At 38.2% G+C, this 18051-nt stretch overlaps 1 protein-coding gene across 3 annotated transcripts in view; it reads left to right on the top strand.

Moving 5' to 3' along the window:
• The window catches only part of ITFG1 (integrin alpha FG-GAP repeat containing 1), a 219656-nt gene that overhangs the window by 47290 nt on the left and 154315 nt on the right, over positions 1-18051 (top strand). For all 3 annotated transcript variants that reach the window (XM_054048876.1, XM_054048877.1, XM_054048878.1), the window contains 2 exons: positions 1495-1556; positions 7418-7502. In XM_054048876.1, coding sequence (XP_053904851.1) covers positions 1495-1556; positions 7418-7502 — 147 coding nt within the window. The remainder of the gene's footprint in view (positions 1-1494; positions 1557-7417; positions 7503-18051) is intronic.

Here is an 18051-nt window from a genome sequence, read left to right as displayed (position 1 = left end):
AAAAGTCCTTGTGACATATCACAGTCCTGATTATTTCAATTTAAAATGCATACGGATTAATACAGCTTTAAAATTCAAATAAAGCAAATTATCATTTTAAGGCCTTCCATTTATATACACTGAGTAAAATTGTCATTATGGTATCATTATACTAACATAATAAATGAAGCTACTAGAATGGCTTAGGAGCTAGACTGCATCTTAGTTTAACTGGGATGTTTAATTAGATTGTCATCTTTGCTGGTATTTTTAAATAAATATTTTTAAAGCTCTAATTGTAAGAACCATTGATTATTAAAAGTTAACCATAGACTATCTTTTTGTGAGTCACATTTTCAGAAGGTCATCAATTCATAAGTCTTAAATGCTTGATAGACATTTTTAAGGGTCTAGAAAGATAGAGTAAAATATTGTAGCTTTCAGGGTTTTTTTTTAAAAAGGGATTATTTAATAGAAAAGGACACTTATCGTTAATGTGGCTTTTAAATTTTCATATAACACATTCCATCTGTTTCTTCAGGATGATATCAGGGAAAGGCGTTAATTTAACAGTAACACTTTGAGGGTTCTTACTATTTACAAAGAAACAACTCTATTCTACCCTGAATAGTGACAACACTTGAGCACAGTCATGGAGCTCCTTTTACATAAGTAGTGAAATAGTTTTGCCATTTTAAATTTAAAATAGTAAATGGAAGAAGGAAAAAATAACAAAATGGGCCATCAGATTGCTGAAAGGTGATTGTGTTTAAAAAGGTTGTTGTCATTCTTTCCAAATTTCTTTCCCCACTTCCCTTCCCTCCTCCCGTTTTTCCTTCTCTGGAAATCTTCCCAAAATACCTCCAATCAAAAGTATAGATTCTTCTGTAAGCAGTAATTTTCTGATGAAAATTTTTTTTGACTAATCACTGGAGAACTAAATTTGATGCCAGAGAAGTTAGAAAAACATTATGTTTAGCAAATGATAAAAGGTTCTGTGTGATGTTTTCTTCAGTTTGGAGACTTATTTAGCTCTCTTCCCTAACTAGTCTCTTGTAATAGCTAGCTCTCTTTAACTGGTATGCATCCGAAGAAGTGGGCTGTAGTCCACGAAAGCTTATGCTCTAATAAATTTGTTAGTCTCTAAGGTGCCACAAGTACTCCTGTTCTCTTTAACTCGTCACTTGTACACATGTGGTTTTCTAGCACTTCTATGTGTACATATTCTTTTTTATTTTTTGTTTTTGTTTAGGTATGTGTATACATGCACAGGCATTAGTATACCAAAAGTATGTATTTTCACACTGTTGTACTTGTACAAGTAGAGGCCCAGGGCTGAAAACAGGCTCTTTTTTTTTTTTTTTTTTTTTTTACATTGTTTTGATCCATTTATTTATGCATTCGAAAACCACTGGACTTCTAAATAAACTAATTTACATATATTATATGTAGGATTAAAAGTACATATATAATCAAATATTAAATCTTGTAATTCTATTATGTTTGTCTTTTCAGATCTGTTTCTTACTACATTAGCAAGTTCCCAAAAAATTCAGTTTGAAACATGGGTAAATAAGGTAAGGAATAAAATACAGCAAACATCTTATGCTAAAACGTATAGCTTTAAGAAATATAAAACAAAGAAGTCACCTGATACTGCTTTCAAGAATAAACAGAGCTGACATTAAGAGATCGTAGCTGCACTGTTGCATTCAAACTGCTGAATATCCCTGGAGGAGATGATTCACTCAGCATCCGTTCCTCTGCAAGATTTTAGCATGACTGCCAATTAAACCAATCTGTCTGCCCTAATGCACATGTTAACAGGGCTCCTGTGGTGGTGTCAGCTGTTGTAAGAGGTTACTGTCATTTAATTTGTCAGCATGATGGTTTATGAAGAAAAAGATTTTCAAAGGAGTAATTTTTCCTTGTTGCCTCCAGTCTTGGATATTATTAGTTTGATTTAAATGTGGCTAAAAAGATTTCAGGGCAGGAATAAAAGACTTTTGTGAGTGAGATGACACACTTTTTTCCCTATAGAACGTGTCTCTAATTATAGATAGGAAACTCCCAAGTAGATATCACAGCACAACTCTGAGTATTGTGAAAAAAGGAAAAACAAACAAAAGGCATTAATCTTTTTCAGCAGGAAGTACATTTTTTGATTATCTGCTTTCAAGATGTTTCTAGATTATTAAAAGCCATGATTCAATCCAAATTGGCTTGTAACAATTAATAAAAAGCCATTAGGTAGTATGAGATAAAAATGAAAGGTTTGAATAGGCAGTCTGTAAGTAAAATATAATTGGATAATGTCATTACCATTGCTTTGTGCACAAAATGGCATGGAGATCTTGTGGAAATGCTACTCAGTTCAGGCATTTTGCTGGGCCTGGAGGGAGTGGAACATGGAGAAAAAATCAATTGGGAATCAATCTGGTAAAGATAGACACTTCTAGAATGATGTGACAACATCTAAACATAGAAATAATGGGGTGTAAGGTTTTTGGGTGGGGACAGCAGGGTTAAGGAGATGATGCTGCTGTAGTACAGCTTTAAGGCATGGAGGTGTCTTAAGTTGTTTTGGTAGCTTTACATTTTATTCATTCATGTTTAATAAAATAGCTGCAATACAGTGCCCTCCAGCCATGACTCAGGCTCTGACCCTACTACCAAGACTTGGAATAGTGCCTCTTATGCCAGGAAGGTCCCTTGTACAGATTACTCTCAGGGGGCTGTTTCTAGCTCCTTTACTCTGCCAGAACATCATTAAAGGGTATTAGTATAGATGAGAATCTAGATTGAGGATTATTATTGAGTTAAGACTAAAATCTTATCTTCCCATACAGCAACATGTGCTGCAGCCATGCTACCAAATCAAGCAGAGGTCACCTTTTATAGTTTATATTGTAAATTAAGGCTGTAATAGAACCTGAGTAAGAAATCTATAAAATCTTAAGTACAATATATATTACATTGAACTTTCTTACAACGCCTTTTTTATAGATGCCTTGCTTAACATGTGCATTAGTGTGGGCGGGGAGATTAATTCACTATCACTTAAATTTATTGTGTAGTAAATTTTTAACACAGCTTTGCATCAAAATTATGAGAATAAAGACATGCACCTTTCTCATCTAACCATAATTACCTTTACTTTATGTTGAAGAATGGTAAAATGGAGAGACTTGCAATGGTCAATCAAGACTGTATATTTAACATTACTTAATAGTACTTACAATTAGTTTTTCCTAAAATACCAATAATATAAAGAACAATATGTGCCCCTTTAAGTCTTTAATGAAATGTATAAAACTATGGTTTTATACACTTCAAGTATATTTGAATGCAGCTTTTGGTATAGAATGCATGTATTCTGTGTACACTGTTTGCTGATCAGTGAACCTCCTCATCTGTAGAAAAGATACAGGTGACACATGAAAGGGCACATGGGATCACATGCCCCCTCAGATTTATGCATTCCATTTAGCAACAGCTTTGAGAGGTTTTTAAATTGTGGGGCCACCCTCTTAGGGGAATATGGACGAACAGTTGGAGGTGGGAGTAGTGATACCAGGTGACTCAGGGCAGCCCAGCGGGTCTTGGGAAGGAAACACCACCTCCACTGCCGACTCACTTCAGCAGGCCACTCAGCCTGTCTGGGTCCGCCATTACAGGATTTTTCCTCGCGTACCCCCTGACAAGAGCTTGCATGCCCCCAGGGGTACGCATACCCCAGTTTGAAAACCACTGTGATAAAGTATTGATGCCAGAACTATATCCGGGATATTGTTTCCCACCACCACTGCAAATTCCTATCACTACAGTATTAAGAAAATGTCCTGAAATTCAACACAGTTACTGTGACATTTTGGAGAACACCCAGACTAGTAAAGAGTTCTGTTACTACCTGCCCTATAACTTCAAGGTCCTTGGTGCTGTGCAGCTGAGATTCAAATCCCTGACACAGCCTAGTTACTGTTTGCAAGGTGACACCAACAACCCTTCCAGTCCCGAGTCTCCCCAAATCAGTCTTCCTGAGTTCTCAAGCTATTCCTCTCTGGTGCGGCACCCCCCAAAAGGTGTGAAACCAGTCCCCCTGTTATCAGTTTGCTTTGGCACACACACTCCACACAGTTGACACATCAGACCTGCTTGGGATAAAAACAAACAAAAAGTTCAATAGAAAAGCCACAGATTTAAAGGTGAAAGTGTAAAGGAAAGTAAACATATGCAGGTTACACAGAATATAAGCATAGACCCAACTTCAGGTTTTACACTTCCATAGTAGATAAAATCCCTTTTCTAATACAAGTTACCTGTTTCCTTGAATAGTTTCTTGGCATTCCTTCCTTGCTATAGTGGGGATCCTGCATTCATGGACAGCTTCCCGCCTAGAGGCTGTCCCTCCCTTAGTGGATAACAAACCTCACTCCCAAGCCTGTTTTTAAAAGGCTCTTTCCTTTGGTTTTCTTTTGGAAAAACAAATGTCAGCTATAGAAATCTGGCAGACAAGAATAAAAGAATTAAGAAAAATACAATGATTAACTGCATGTATTAAATTAGCTGAACTATTTCAGGAAAGATGGATGAAGTGCAATTAATTAAGGCCTTGTCTACACTGCCACTTTACAGCGCTGAAACTTTCTTACTCAGCGGTGTGAAAAAACACATTAGAATTAGAGTAATCCAGAAACATAAATTTTTACTGTTTCAGGAACTAAGTATTTTCTTCCTTTTAATCTGAAATACATTTCTGTCTCTGTCATCAAGGAATCAAAGGTGACATAAGAATTCAGTGTTTGGAAGGCCTTATTTTATGTTCTTAGTGCAAATGGCTGCAGTCTAACTAGCACATAAATAAAAACCACATGCAGCATTTATAGGGGACTCAAATGTAAAATCTAAATTTACTCAAGTCAGTTAAGAAGAACAATTTGGATACTGGATCCTTCAGAGACTGTAAAATGTAATAAATGTTTCTGAATAAAGATAACAATTATTTAGAATTGAAACTTTCTCTGAAACAAAGTATATTCTTTTGATCTACCATAAAATGCTTTAGAGGTATTGGTCTCTATCTTTCTTTTCTGGTCACTTGACATAGGGCCTAGTCCTCGTTACTGCAATGAGGTAACTAGCATCTGTAAGGATTACAAAGTCAGCTCTGTTGTCAGATAATTCTACTGGAGCTGTTCATGGATAACAATATGATCTTAACAGTTCTGGGGAAATCACTCTGTTTTTGCATCCATATTGATTAATTTGTCCTCTGAGCCACAGATTATACTCCAAGAAAAAAATTAGCTATAATCAAATGTCAAGGGAAAACTATCCCAAAGAAACCTCATCTAGGGAGCTAAGTCTATAAATCTAAATAGCGTATGAGTTAGAAAAATATGGACAATCTTCAAAATACAAATAATCTGAAAAGTAACAGTTTTAATCCCTCCTGTAAAACTAGTTCTATGGATATACCTTTCAAACAGATAACCTGTTATTAAAAGGGAGATCAGTCAGATAAATTGTGTGAGTGTAATAAAGATCAACCTAAAATAGTAAGTGGTAGGACTTTTTATATGCTTCTTAAAATACCATAAAAATATTTTAAATCTCACAGAAGTCCACATACCATCAGTGAGTCAGCTTGTGTGTAGGGAGTGGGTCCAGGAGGTACCAAGGACCTGACATCAGCTCCAGGGGAAAGAGGGGAAGTGTGTTCTTGGGTGACAACAGTAGATTTGAGGGGCTGATTGAACGAGGTTGGAGGGAGAAAGAAGAAGAGGACAAAAACTTTGGAGTATGTCTTAAGATAGCTCTCCAGCAGATGTTTGGATGAAGTACTTGAATCACAGGAGATGCATGTACATTACCATATTGATTTGATTGGGTGAAGAACCAATGTCAGCCACTGCAATGGAGGGGTACACTAGCGAAGAAAATGTATGATAGTGGCTAGTACTTATACCACTATAGTGTTGTTTTCCATATGAATTCATAAGATGCATCTATTTACATATTCTGAGGTCTCATTTCAGTTTTGTTAGTTTCCATCATAAATTTATATAAATATTTTTAGAGTTTACAATTTGACATAAATTAGTTCTGCACTGAAACTGCATATATAGCACCAGGGCTGGCGCTACCATTTTTGCCGCCCCAAGCAAAAAGAAAAAAAAAAAGCCACTCGGAGTGCCTCCCGAACTGCCGAAGCAAAAAACAAAACAAAAGCCGCCCGGACTGTGCCCAAGAATGGACGGGATGCTGCCCCTTAGCATGTGCCGCCCCAGGCACGTGCTTCCTCCGCTGGTGCCTGGAGCCGGCCCTGTGTAGCACTGAGTGCCGTTGATTGAGAGCACATAAATGTTCTGATCTGATCATCTAATTAGATGTAACAGGTGCTTTTGTTGTTATATAATGCTGAAGGAATTGTAACATGAGTGTAATGTATAAAGTGTAGGTTAAGCATGAAACACTCCCTGGAGTTTTTTAGTAGTAACCTTTTTTTTTATTTATTAATAGAACAAAAATACACAGGAGGATAAAACACAAAGCGGTCCAAATAAGTGATGGTCAAATTTGAACATAAATTACAACTGAGAAAACTCTGAATCAATAGGGGGAACTCTTAATTTTATTATTCCTAAATTTCCAAAATATATATTTCAGATTTGATGAAATGTTAAATATTTCATGATGTTTGCAGTTGTTTTCTGAGATGTCACACCTGTTGCATTTTGACTCCAGATATTAATTAATATATTGCATTTTACATGTTTCAAGTACTCAAGTGAGCATAACTCCCAGTAAAGTAATTGGAGCACTGGGCCTCAGATCTTTTTTTATTTAATTAAAAATGTACCATTTTTTTGTTCAACAGCTGGGGCCTGACCCTGCACTATACCTAGTGTCCTCCGCTCCTGTTATTTCAGCGGGACTGGAAAGAGGCTCTGCACTTTGCAGGATCAGGTTTTAATTCATAATATGGTGTTGAAACAAGCCCTGCTCAGCACTAGTATAATCAGAATAATCTGGAAGGTAATTTCTATATTAGAGTAATTTAATAAATTGCAAGTCTTACTTCATTACATTGTTTTAAATAGTTAGACACCTTTATCGTATGATTATGCCAATGAAGTAACTAAATCTTTTCCTACAAACAGATCCCAATGTGCATGCTCCTACTCATTCATGGAGTCTTGTTGACTTCTGTGAGATTCCGTGCAGGACTAAGGGTCTGCACATCAGATTAGTTTGGCAGCTCAGGCTCCAGTATTCCAAACAGTGCAAGTTTTCCCAGTTAAAAGACAGTTTTTCACCTATTAATCCTTTTTTTAAAAGCTATTTTTAGTCTTTAGTTTACACTTCAAATTTTCATTGGTTTGTTTACAGTTCATTAGTGTAATTTTGTATGGTGTATGTTTATTGTATTTGATAGGATGGGAATTTCTCCAAAGCCACAGACATAAAGCAAAAACCTGAAGACACGATGGTTGTTGGACAATCAGTGTTTGCCGATTTTGGTGAGATTCCTCTTTTTTTTTTTTTTTTTTCCCTACCCCTTAAGCTATCTGACACTTGCATATTTATTTTTATTATTAATTAGTTATATTTTTCTAGATTTTTTTGTAATCATGTTAAGCTTTTGCCCAACAGATTGCAATAGTTCCTTTGCAGGCATCATAGTCATGTAAATACATACTACATCCGTGGTTCCCAAATTTTAATAACCTGCGACCCCTTTCACTAAAATGTCATCAGTTTTTTAATCAGTGATTCAGGTAATGCACATATTAAATAGGATAAACACACAAGTTATTCTCTGGAACTAGATGATTTCTTTAGATAGTGCTTTGTCCCACAGCAGTAACTAGCAGTTTTATGGGCCTGATTCTGCAAACGCTACTGCACATTAGTGGATCTACTTGTGATAGTTAGTTTTACCCTCATTAATGAGTATTCGCAGGATTGAGCCCTTATTTAGATGTTGTGATATGGTTGCTCTGATGTGTGGTACAGCAATTTTTGCCTTAAATATAGTGATGCTCTTGAGGGAGTAAGAAGGGAGCCAATATTAGAGGCAGAAGATTCCTCTTGCTTTATGCTGATACTTAAAAAATCCTCAAGATTTTTAGCACAATTTAGCTTGACCTTTAAAGATCACCTCTCCTGGGTGACTGAATTTTGCTGGTCTGTGGTATGGCTGCTGAATACAGGATTCATGTATAGTATAACAGAGTAAAGTATAAGTTCAATGATATTTAGAGGTTATGCTAAGAAATTTTATTTAATGTATTGTGCAAAAGTCATTAAAAATTTAAGTTTTAATTAAAATTTAGGCCATCTACAAACATTTGCATATTGTGTGCAGTTTGAAAGAAAGAAGAGAACCTCAAAATATTCCGAAATGCTTTTTATCCATGCTTTTACGGTTTTGTATTGCCCTGATGTACATGGCTGTTAATCATTCCAAAAAGCAGATGGTTTTGATTGATGCCCTGAATATTAATAGGCACAAAGTATATGTCAGCTTTCTTTTGAAAGATGTAAATCCTAAGGAGCAATCTGCAATAGGATTTCTCCTTACCATGTGTTGTAGCAAACAGAAGTGACCTAATATGGCCAAAGGATGCATCATAATTTTAGAAACTTTGTTGTATTTGATAGACATTAAATTAACTTAGATCCCAGGATATCTGGGATCTTGAACATTCTTAAATTATTCTGATTTTGTGAGCATATTTTGTAGGAAATATAATAAATATGTTTATCTAACATGTTGAGTGAAGAATTAAAATTTAGATGTTAGATATTAAACCACAGTGTAAATGCAGAATTTGGTTCTAATTACTATCAAAAAGCTTTGTAGATTTTCATATTCCCTTTGTTGTAGAGACCAACTGAAAAGTTACTTTTCACATACTGTAGTCCCAGAGAAGGCTCAGGGATAGTTTCAGCTTCTGATAATTTGAACATGATTATGAAACAACATAACATATTATATTGTTTTAGGCTCTTTAAATATAGGTAGGTTGAGAGGACAGGAAAAGTGAGAAGTTTCTTGCTTGGTTTTGTAAAAGAAATAAATAGTTTAAATCCTTTTTCATTTGAGAGAGACAGCTAAAGGTTTCTTGGACATTTTTTTCTCTGAAAAGATTATACCAGTAAAGTTGCAATGTACAGAGTCTAAAAGCAAACTGACTTTCAGAAGTGTGTGTTCTGTTGTTCTTCTTCTGGAAATTAAAACAGAACTCTTAAAAGCATAATTCTTTTTTCTTCTCTTTAATCTTTCTGTGGCTAATCTAAATCAATATTTTAGTAAATTAAAAGTTGAGTAGATAAAATGTCTGAAAGATAACAAAGAAAAACATGACCAGAAGGATTTAATTTACAACAGTCCTTAATAATATGACTTTAACCACTGGCGAGACATTCCAGATATGTGAAAACTGAGCATCTCAAACTGTTGATTCAAAGAGACAGTGGTATTGCTATATGGTATTTAATCAAATACAGAAGTATGGCATTAAATAAACATTGCTTGTAGATGAACTAACCAAAGTCAGGAAATATAAAAGCTAAGGTGAACAGAAAACTGTTTAATACAAAATAGTAGTTGATCAGGATATGCATGTGAATGAGACACAAACTCGGGATGGATATTAAAGCAGAGGCCACAATTTATTAATTAATTTTAATTGGAATAACAATGGGAGTGAGTGCAGCCTCCTTGTCTCCCCTCCCATCAATACCAGACACCTTAACGGAGTCCAGCATGGGATTAAATGGCCTTATTCCATATAACCAATAAATCAGGGTTGACATCCTTCAACCTAACTCACTGGACTCAGACCACCTCTGAATTCTCTTGTCCCACAATGGGGAATGAGGGTACATCAATCTGCAAAGACTTAAGGTCCACCCTTCTCCTTACAAGCTGTTAGGAACACCAGCCATATCCTATGTCTTCATTCATGTTTACCCCAGGAGTTGGCCCTTTCAGACGTCTATCCACATTGGACGCTGGCTGCAAGCTGAGATGAATTAAGACATTCCCATTTTAATTTCCAACATTACATTTCTATTCCTTAAATCTAAACCTGGGCTACTAGGGTTGCAGAGAAAGCTCTCCTCCCTCCCCTGAAATGCATTCTAAGGCAGGAAGAGAAGTGCAGTGAGGGAAAGGCTGCAATGTGATTGAATATACACGCTCCCCACCATACCCCCATCAGGGCCGCAAGTGTGGACAATTCTCCTACTGATCAGGTCAAACTTCCTCACTCCCCCACTGAGATGGTGGGCAGAGGGGCATTGTTCCCCCTCCATATGTTGGGAATTTTCTTTGCACTTTACATTGCTAGAACTCATATATTCTCCAAAAAGCTGCATATACTGTATGCACAGAGCTTTCTGAACTCATATCTTTGCCAACTGGAAACAAAATTTTCATTTTTTTAAAAGTATGTATTAACCTGTAAGTTTAAGGTCTCTCAGTCAGTTAGTGATTTTAGACCTTTAAACACTTTTTTTCTAAAATTTGTTTAGAAAAGCACTTAAGGCTAAAACTCCAACCTTAACCTTTATCTTTGTGCAAGAGACTTCCATATTCTAGCAAACTTTACACTGGCAATACCTTGGCACAGTCATTGAACGGAAGGCTATAACTATAAACTTAATTCTAAACTTCCCATTTTCTTGTTGTTTTTGTTTGGGATTAAGTGCTTTTTTTTTTTTTTTTTGTCTAACATTTATTTTTGTGTCCATTTGGCTAAAACTATGTACAAAAATTTAAATAGAATAGGAAGCTGAAAAAGTTCAAGTCTGGTGTAACAAGTAAATAATTGTGAAATACATTCACCTGATTAAATGTAACAGAGTTTTGGGGGAATTAATATCTATAGTGCAAGTACAAATTTAGATACTTTAATATTATACATGTATCTTATCAGTTTTATCTGCAGTAGGGAGACTTATTGAAGCTGTGTAGTAAAAATCCTTATTAGAAATAGTTATTGTACATACACAGTAGCTCTCTTTCAAAGTAAAATATTCTAAGTTTTCAGTTTTGTTTCTGCTTAGAATCTCGTGTTGCTTAATTGAAGGAATTCTTCAGATATTCATGTTCAAGACTGTCTTAAATCTCTAAGCAATTTGTTCAATGTGGATGGGATAAAGTTGCAAATAAAACCAAAATGGTGGTTTTGGGTGTTTGTTTGTTTTTTTTAAAGGAGTGAAGGTTGAGTTAAATTTCTAAAACATATGCAAGTTCTGTGCAACTATGGAAAAAGTAGAGCTTTAGCCTAGAGTACATTTTTTTTTTTTTTATAAACAACTAACATATGTAAAAAAGATGAAGGGTATGTGTTTACACATCAGGAAGAGGTCACACCATTGTGTTCTGGAGTGTACTGTTGTTTCACTTATTTAATATAGGGTTGAAATTTGGGAAGTGTTCCCTGGTGCACACTATCATTTGAATCCCTTAGAAGTACAGTGGAGTAGTATATGCTGTCCAAATCAAAACTGTGCACTAACAGACAGTCCTTTCTGCTGTCTTAATCATCAAATAGCAAAGATGGCAACTTGTTACCACTAACATTTATAATTTGTTTTGCTGAAATGGAAATCAGTAACGTGGATTACTTGATTTCAGGGTACAATACTATCTGTAAAACAGAATAAAGCTACACCTACCAGATTTGTGAAATACACTAGTTAGTGTGATGGTACAGTTCACAAGAAAAAAGAAAATATATAATCAGGTTTTATCCCAATAGTAAATTAAGACTAATTTAATCTTCAGTATAAAAATGGGGGTGGGGGGAAAATGACTTTCTGCATCCAAAGCTCAATTGTGTTTTTAAAGAAACAAAAAATAATGGGCATTCAAAAAAGAAAGCATAGAGCTTTTCTGCAGTCCAGAGTCAAACAAGGAAGGTAAAGCTCTTGACCTCCCTTCCTGCTTCTTTTAAATACCCCACTATTTGTGGAATTAGGCATTATTGCTAACTAGACTTGTTAACTTTCCTTCATGGTGCTCCTGCTGATTTACAACCCTTTTTAATGGATTGCGGGATTTTATGGCTCTTGAACATGGGATTTAACTATCACTGCCATATACTAAGTTGGATCCACCCATACAAGTTTTCCTCAAATCAGACATTAACAACTTAAGAATCATTGCTACACCTGAATGCATAGAATCTGGAGCATTGTTACTGTTCATGGCAAATGACATTCTTATATTCCCCAAGTGAACCTGTATATTTATTTAGCAAGGTGACCACTTGCTAGAATGATTAACTCCCTAGATCTGTACTTGTGATATGATGGAACTTGAGAATAAGTTATGGAATGTTGATTTCTGAGATTTAGAATTGAATAGCTATCTTACTGGAATTTTGCTGGTTGTCGTATGTATTTATTAATAACTAACTTTTGTGTACATTAATTCCAATTTTAATTTTTCTTGAGATCATAGTGCTGGGACTACACATAAGAACATAGATCATTAGGGTGCAGTCTTGAAATATTAAATAGGGAGTTGGTGGCTTATCAAGGGTCGTAAATATCTTGGGCTTTTATTGTCCTCTTGTCTGATCCAGTAAAGTGGTTTACCTTGATGATATCTGCATTTTAACAAAAACACATTTCTTTTCAAAAAGTAGTTTTAATTAATGTTGCTCTTCTAGTGATTGCATTCTACTCTAGGTGTGTGTTACTCAGGGAATTCTGAGTATCAGTGGACGCGCAGAATTCCTCTGTCACGCAGAATTTTGTATTTTCCCAGCATAAAATACATTTTGCCCAAACGTTCTGGTGCCACAGCAGCCTCTTGTGGGCAAAAGATGGAACCGCAGCACATCTGGGGCAGGATGTATTTTCTATGGGGAAAGAAAATTCTATGCCCAGTGCTGCAGAATTCCACCAGGAGTAGAAGTTCATCACAGCCTGCCTGCGGAGCCAGATTAGGACAGAGTGGGGCACACAGGGCTGCTAGGGGGTCACAGACTGGGGCTCAGGAGCTACTGGGGGGGACAGCGTTGAGCCTTGGGACAGAGGAGGGGAGCTGCAGAGACCCATGGGGATGGGGGGACAGGGGCAGATGTGCCTGACTGAATGGGAGAGGCTTGGGGTCAGCCAAGGACTGCATGGGGGAGGGTTCCCAACTCCCTAACAATCCCTTCCCCCCCCAAACCCTCCTCCCACCCTCCAGGTTCACTCCTAGGCTCCTTTCCTCTCCCTCAGCTCCTCTATTACTCCTGACTCCCCCAAGCCTTTGCACTGCTTCTGACAGGTGCAGGAAATACAGTTCTATATTGTAATTTAAATGAATTACTCAAAGTTCTGTATTAATATGCCTATAGTAAGGAATCTATTTGTCAAAAGAAAAATTACCAGAATCTTTTTTTTTTTTTGGGGGGGGGGGGGGGGTCTGTATTGTTACAGACATACTTGCTGATAGAGGAAGAAAAACAGGGTTTAGGTGTAGATCAACCCCCTCTTCTACGTCAATGTCAATGCATGCCCCTCCCAGACATCCAGGTAGTTCTAGGCAGATGTTTTGATGGGACACTCAAGGATGCCATACCAGTTTCTGTGATTCCTGTTTATCCTTGATTTGCAAACTGTATGTCCTACTTCCTCAGTGCTTGGTCACATATGACCACAGCCCGTTGGGTGTTGAGCATGGTGGAAGTGGGATACCCAGACCTCCAGCTTATTTCTACCCCTCCTTCCCACTTGCCCTCCCCATCCCTTCTCAGGGACCCCACTCATGAAGAACTTCTGGTCTAGGAGGTTCATTCTCTTCTTCAAGTGGTAGCCGTGGAAGAGGTTCCACAGAATTTAAGAGGGAAGGGGTTCTACTCCCATTATTGACTAATCTCAAAAGCCAAGGGAGGTCTCAAACTGATTTTAGACCTGCCTCAGGTCAACAACTATCTCAAGAAAATAAAGTTCTGCGTGGTCATTATCCCATTGCTGGATCCCGGAGATTGGTACACAGCCCTCAATTTGAGACATGCCTATTTTTCATGTATTGACATATCAAGAACACAGAAGGTGTCTCAGATTATTAGTGAATCACTCACGTTACCAATTCACGGTCCTCCCATTTGGCCTCTCTGCAGCAAAGTGGGTGTTCACAAAATGTGTGGTGGCTTTCCTCAGGAGGTTAGAGGTGCCGGTCTATCTTTATCTAGAGGACTGGTTAGTCAAGGGCCAGTCCAGGCTCATATAGTGTCCAATGTTTGACTCATCCAGTCACCATTCAAGGCCCAAGGCTTTCTGATAAATGCAGAAAAGTCTACCCTTTCTCTGATGCAAAGGATAGAGTTCATTGGGGTCAGGGCCTACCTCCAAGAGGTACAATTCCAATCAATCAGTTCCCTGATAACACATCTCAAAGGTCATCCACTTGCAACAGCCTGAAATTGTATGTGGCTCTTAGATCATGTGGCTTAGTGCACATATGTGGTACAGTACACAAGGATGCATCTCAGCCCTCTTCAGATGTGGCTGGCCACATTGTACTCCCAAATTGCCACCATCTGGACATGGGTTCTTGTATCTCTAAATTGGTTGTTGGATCCACTCATGCGGGCTTTCCCTTTATGCACCCTCAACCGTCAATGACCCTGGTCTCAGATGTGCCAGTGCTATGGTGGGGAGCTGAACTGGGACCCCTCAGAACTCAAGGCCTTTGGTCTCTGGTGGAATTTTCACTCCTCATCAACATCAGAGAACTAAGAGTGGTTTGCCTTTCCTGTTGAGCCTTTCTGCTCCACGTTATGGGCAGAAGCTTGTTTTTTCTCACGGACAACACTGCAGCCATGTTTTATCTCAATGGGCAAGGATGAGCTCACTCTTCCCTCCTTTTCAAAGAGCAGTGCAGCTATGGGAGTTTTGCATAGCCCACTCAATCAACCTTGAGGTCTCTTACTTTCTGGGAGTGCAAAATGAACTGGCCGATCACCTCAGCGGGTCTTTCTCCAGTCACCGTGAGTGGTCCTTTTGCCTGGATATAGCGAAAGACATTTTCCAGCAGTGGGGGACTCCCTGTATAGACCTATTTGCAAACTGGTACAACCGAAAGTGTCACCAGTTCTGCTCCCTACAATGCCGCATTCTGGGTTCTATTATGGATGCCTTTCTACTACCTTGGATGGGACATCTTTGCTATTCTTATCCTGCTTATACACAGAGTGCTGCTAAATATCAAGCGGGACCACGCCTGGGTTATTCTGATAGCACCAGCATGACTCTGTCAACACTGGTTCTTCACTCTGCTAGACCTCTCAGTGGCTACTCCAATCCCACTCCTGTTGCATCCAGACCCAATATCCCAGGACCACGTTCGGCTGCTCCAACTGAACGTCAGCTCCCTTCATCTAATGGCCTGGAAGCTCCATGGCAAAATCTCAGAGAGCAGACTTGCCCAGAACAAGTTTGTCAGATCCTGTTAGTAGAAAGCACTCCACCAGGACTACCCACCTCTTGAAGTGGAAGTGGTTCTGTGTTTGGGAATCCCAGTGTGGAGTCTCACCCATGCTTGAATATTTATTGCACCTGAAACAGCAAGGCTTGTCAATCTCCTCTATCAAGGTTCACCTTGCAACAATATCAGCTTTCCACCCTCATGTGGATAGCCAGTCCGTTTTTTCAAATAACTTGTCTGTCTGATTCCTCAAAGGCCTAGAAAGGTTATACCCTCGAGTATGGGTTTGCCTACATTACCCGAAGGATCAACGGGTAGTGATCGATCCAGTGGGGGTAGATTTATTGCGTATAGTCTAGAGGCAATAAATCGACCGCCGAGCACTCTCCTGTTGACTCCAGTACTCCATTGGAGGCAAAGTCGACGGGGGAGCGTCAGCCGTCGACTCACTGCAGTAAAGACACTGCGGTGAGTAGATTTAAGTATGTCGTATTCACGTAGCTGAAGTTGCGTAACTTAGATCGATTTCTCCCCCCCACCCCCTAGCGTAGACCAGGCCTAAGAGATCTCATTCCTACATGGGACCTGAACTTAGAATCATAGAACTGGAAGGGACCTCGACAGGTCATCTAGTTCAGTCCCCTGCACTCAAGGCAGGACTAAGTATTATCTAGACCATCCCTGACAAGGGTTTGTCCAACTGCTCTCAAAAATCCCCAATGATGGAGATTCTACAATCTTCCTAGGCAATTTATTCCAGTGCTTAATCACTCTGACAATTAGGAAGTTTTTCCTAATGTGCAATCTAAACCGCCCTTGCTGTAATTTAAGCCCATTGCTTCTTGTCCTATCCTCCAGAGGTTAAGAACAACAATTTTTCTCCCTCCTCCTTGCAACAACCTTTTATGTACTTGAAAATTGTTATTGTGTCCCCTCTCAGTCTTCTCTTCTCCAGACTAAACAAACCCAATTTTTTCTATCTTCCTTCCTAGGTCATGTTTTCTAGACCTTTAATCATTTTTGTGGCTCTTCTCTGGACTTTCCTCCAATTTGCCACGTCTTTCCTGAAATGTGGCGCCCACAACTGGACAAAATACTCCAGTTGAAGCCTAATCAGCGCGGAGTAGAGCAGAAGAATTACTTTTTGTGTCTTGCTTACAACACTCCTGCTAATACATCCCAGTCTTTTCACAGACAATTTTGTCCTGGACTATTTCATGTATTTGCACTTGTTATGATCAGGGAAGTGTTTTGCCACCAGCTAACCTGATTGCTCATTCCACAAGATCTCATTCATCCTCAGCAGCATTCTTAGCACAGATCCCTATTCAGGACATTTGTAAACAGCAATTTTTACATTGCTGCACATGTTTTCCTCCCACTACGCCATTACTCAGCATTCCAAAGATGATACAAAATTTGGTCGAGCTGTTCTGCAGTCCGTGTGTCCATGAACTCCAATTCCTTCACTTATTCTACTGCTTGGGAGTCACCTAGAGTGTAATGCCCATGTGCAATCACTTAGAGAAGAAAAAACTAACTAACCTTCTGTAACTGTTGTTTTTTGAGATGTTACACATGTCCTTTCCATGACCCACACTCCTGCCCCTCACAGCAGAGTTTTCCAGAAAGAAGGAACTGAAGGAGCCTGGGGTTGGCTGGGCGCTTTATACAGATGTTATAGGCATGGGCTGGCAGAGAGCACTTGATCTGCCACGACAGGTACCATGGAAGGAAAAATTTCAGGCAACTGTGCTCTCGGCATGCACATACAGGAATGAACATGTGCAACACATCTCAAAGAACAGCAGAAGGTTAGTAACCATTTTTTATTTCCTGTCTCCAAATATGTATGGACATTCGGCATAATTTCTTTAAATGACCCCTTTCCATCACATAGATGTCCTTAACTATTGAAAAATAAGAAAAATCTTTAAAGGGGCTTTTATTGGGTTATTACACAGGCAGTTTGTCTTGGATAAGTTCCCCATGCTTAAACTGAGCTATTGGGACAAAGGGTGCTAAATAGAAATTATTTTGATATAAGTGGGTATTGAGAACAGAGACACTCCTGTGTTTAATAAAAAACTTTGTACCATGCATCCATAATACAGTCATCTGTCACAGATATTAACATCTAACCTTAATAACAGTGTCCCTAGACTGTTCTAGCAGTATTTCTGAGGTAAAATTCCTAAAATCTCAATCAGATAATAAATATTGATATTCATGCAAAACAGATATGCAAATACATGCTCATAAATGCACTAGACCTTGGGGCTTCAGCTTGATGAAAACCAGACTCTCTAAAATAAATTGCTCTTTGGTCTGGTACATGATGGTGATGGTTTATACATTAACTTGACCAAAAGGACAGAAAAACAATTGACAAAATTGTATTGCCCTTCTAAAAAAAAAAATAAAAATCAGAAAAAGCTTTGAGACATAAATTTACTATAAATGGCATCTGAAGTGATTAAGGTGAGAAGAGCTGTGCACTGGAGAATTCTGCTCTTCTTTGGAGCACTTTGTCAGCCAAATAAGTAAGAGCTCTTCATTATTATTTTTTCTATTCTCCCCATGTCACTAAGGTAATTGCAATGCAGTGGTTGCTATAGCAAAAATGATTAATT

Source organism: Malaclemys terrapin, chromosome 14 (genome assembly GCF_027887155.1).
Source record: "Malaclemys terrapin pileata isolate rMalTer1 chromosome 14, rMalTer1.hap1, whole genome shotgun sequence".
Lineage (NCBI taxonomy): Eukaryota > Metazoa > Chordata > Testudines > Emydidae > Malaclemys > Malaclemys terrapin.
Note: the sequence above shows the minus strand (reverse complement) of the source record. Positions and strands in the feature narration are given on the sequence as shown.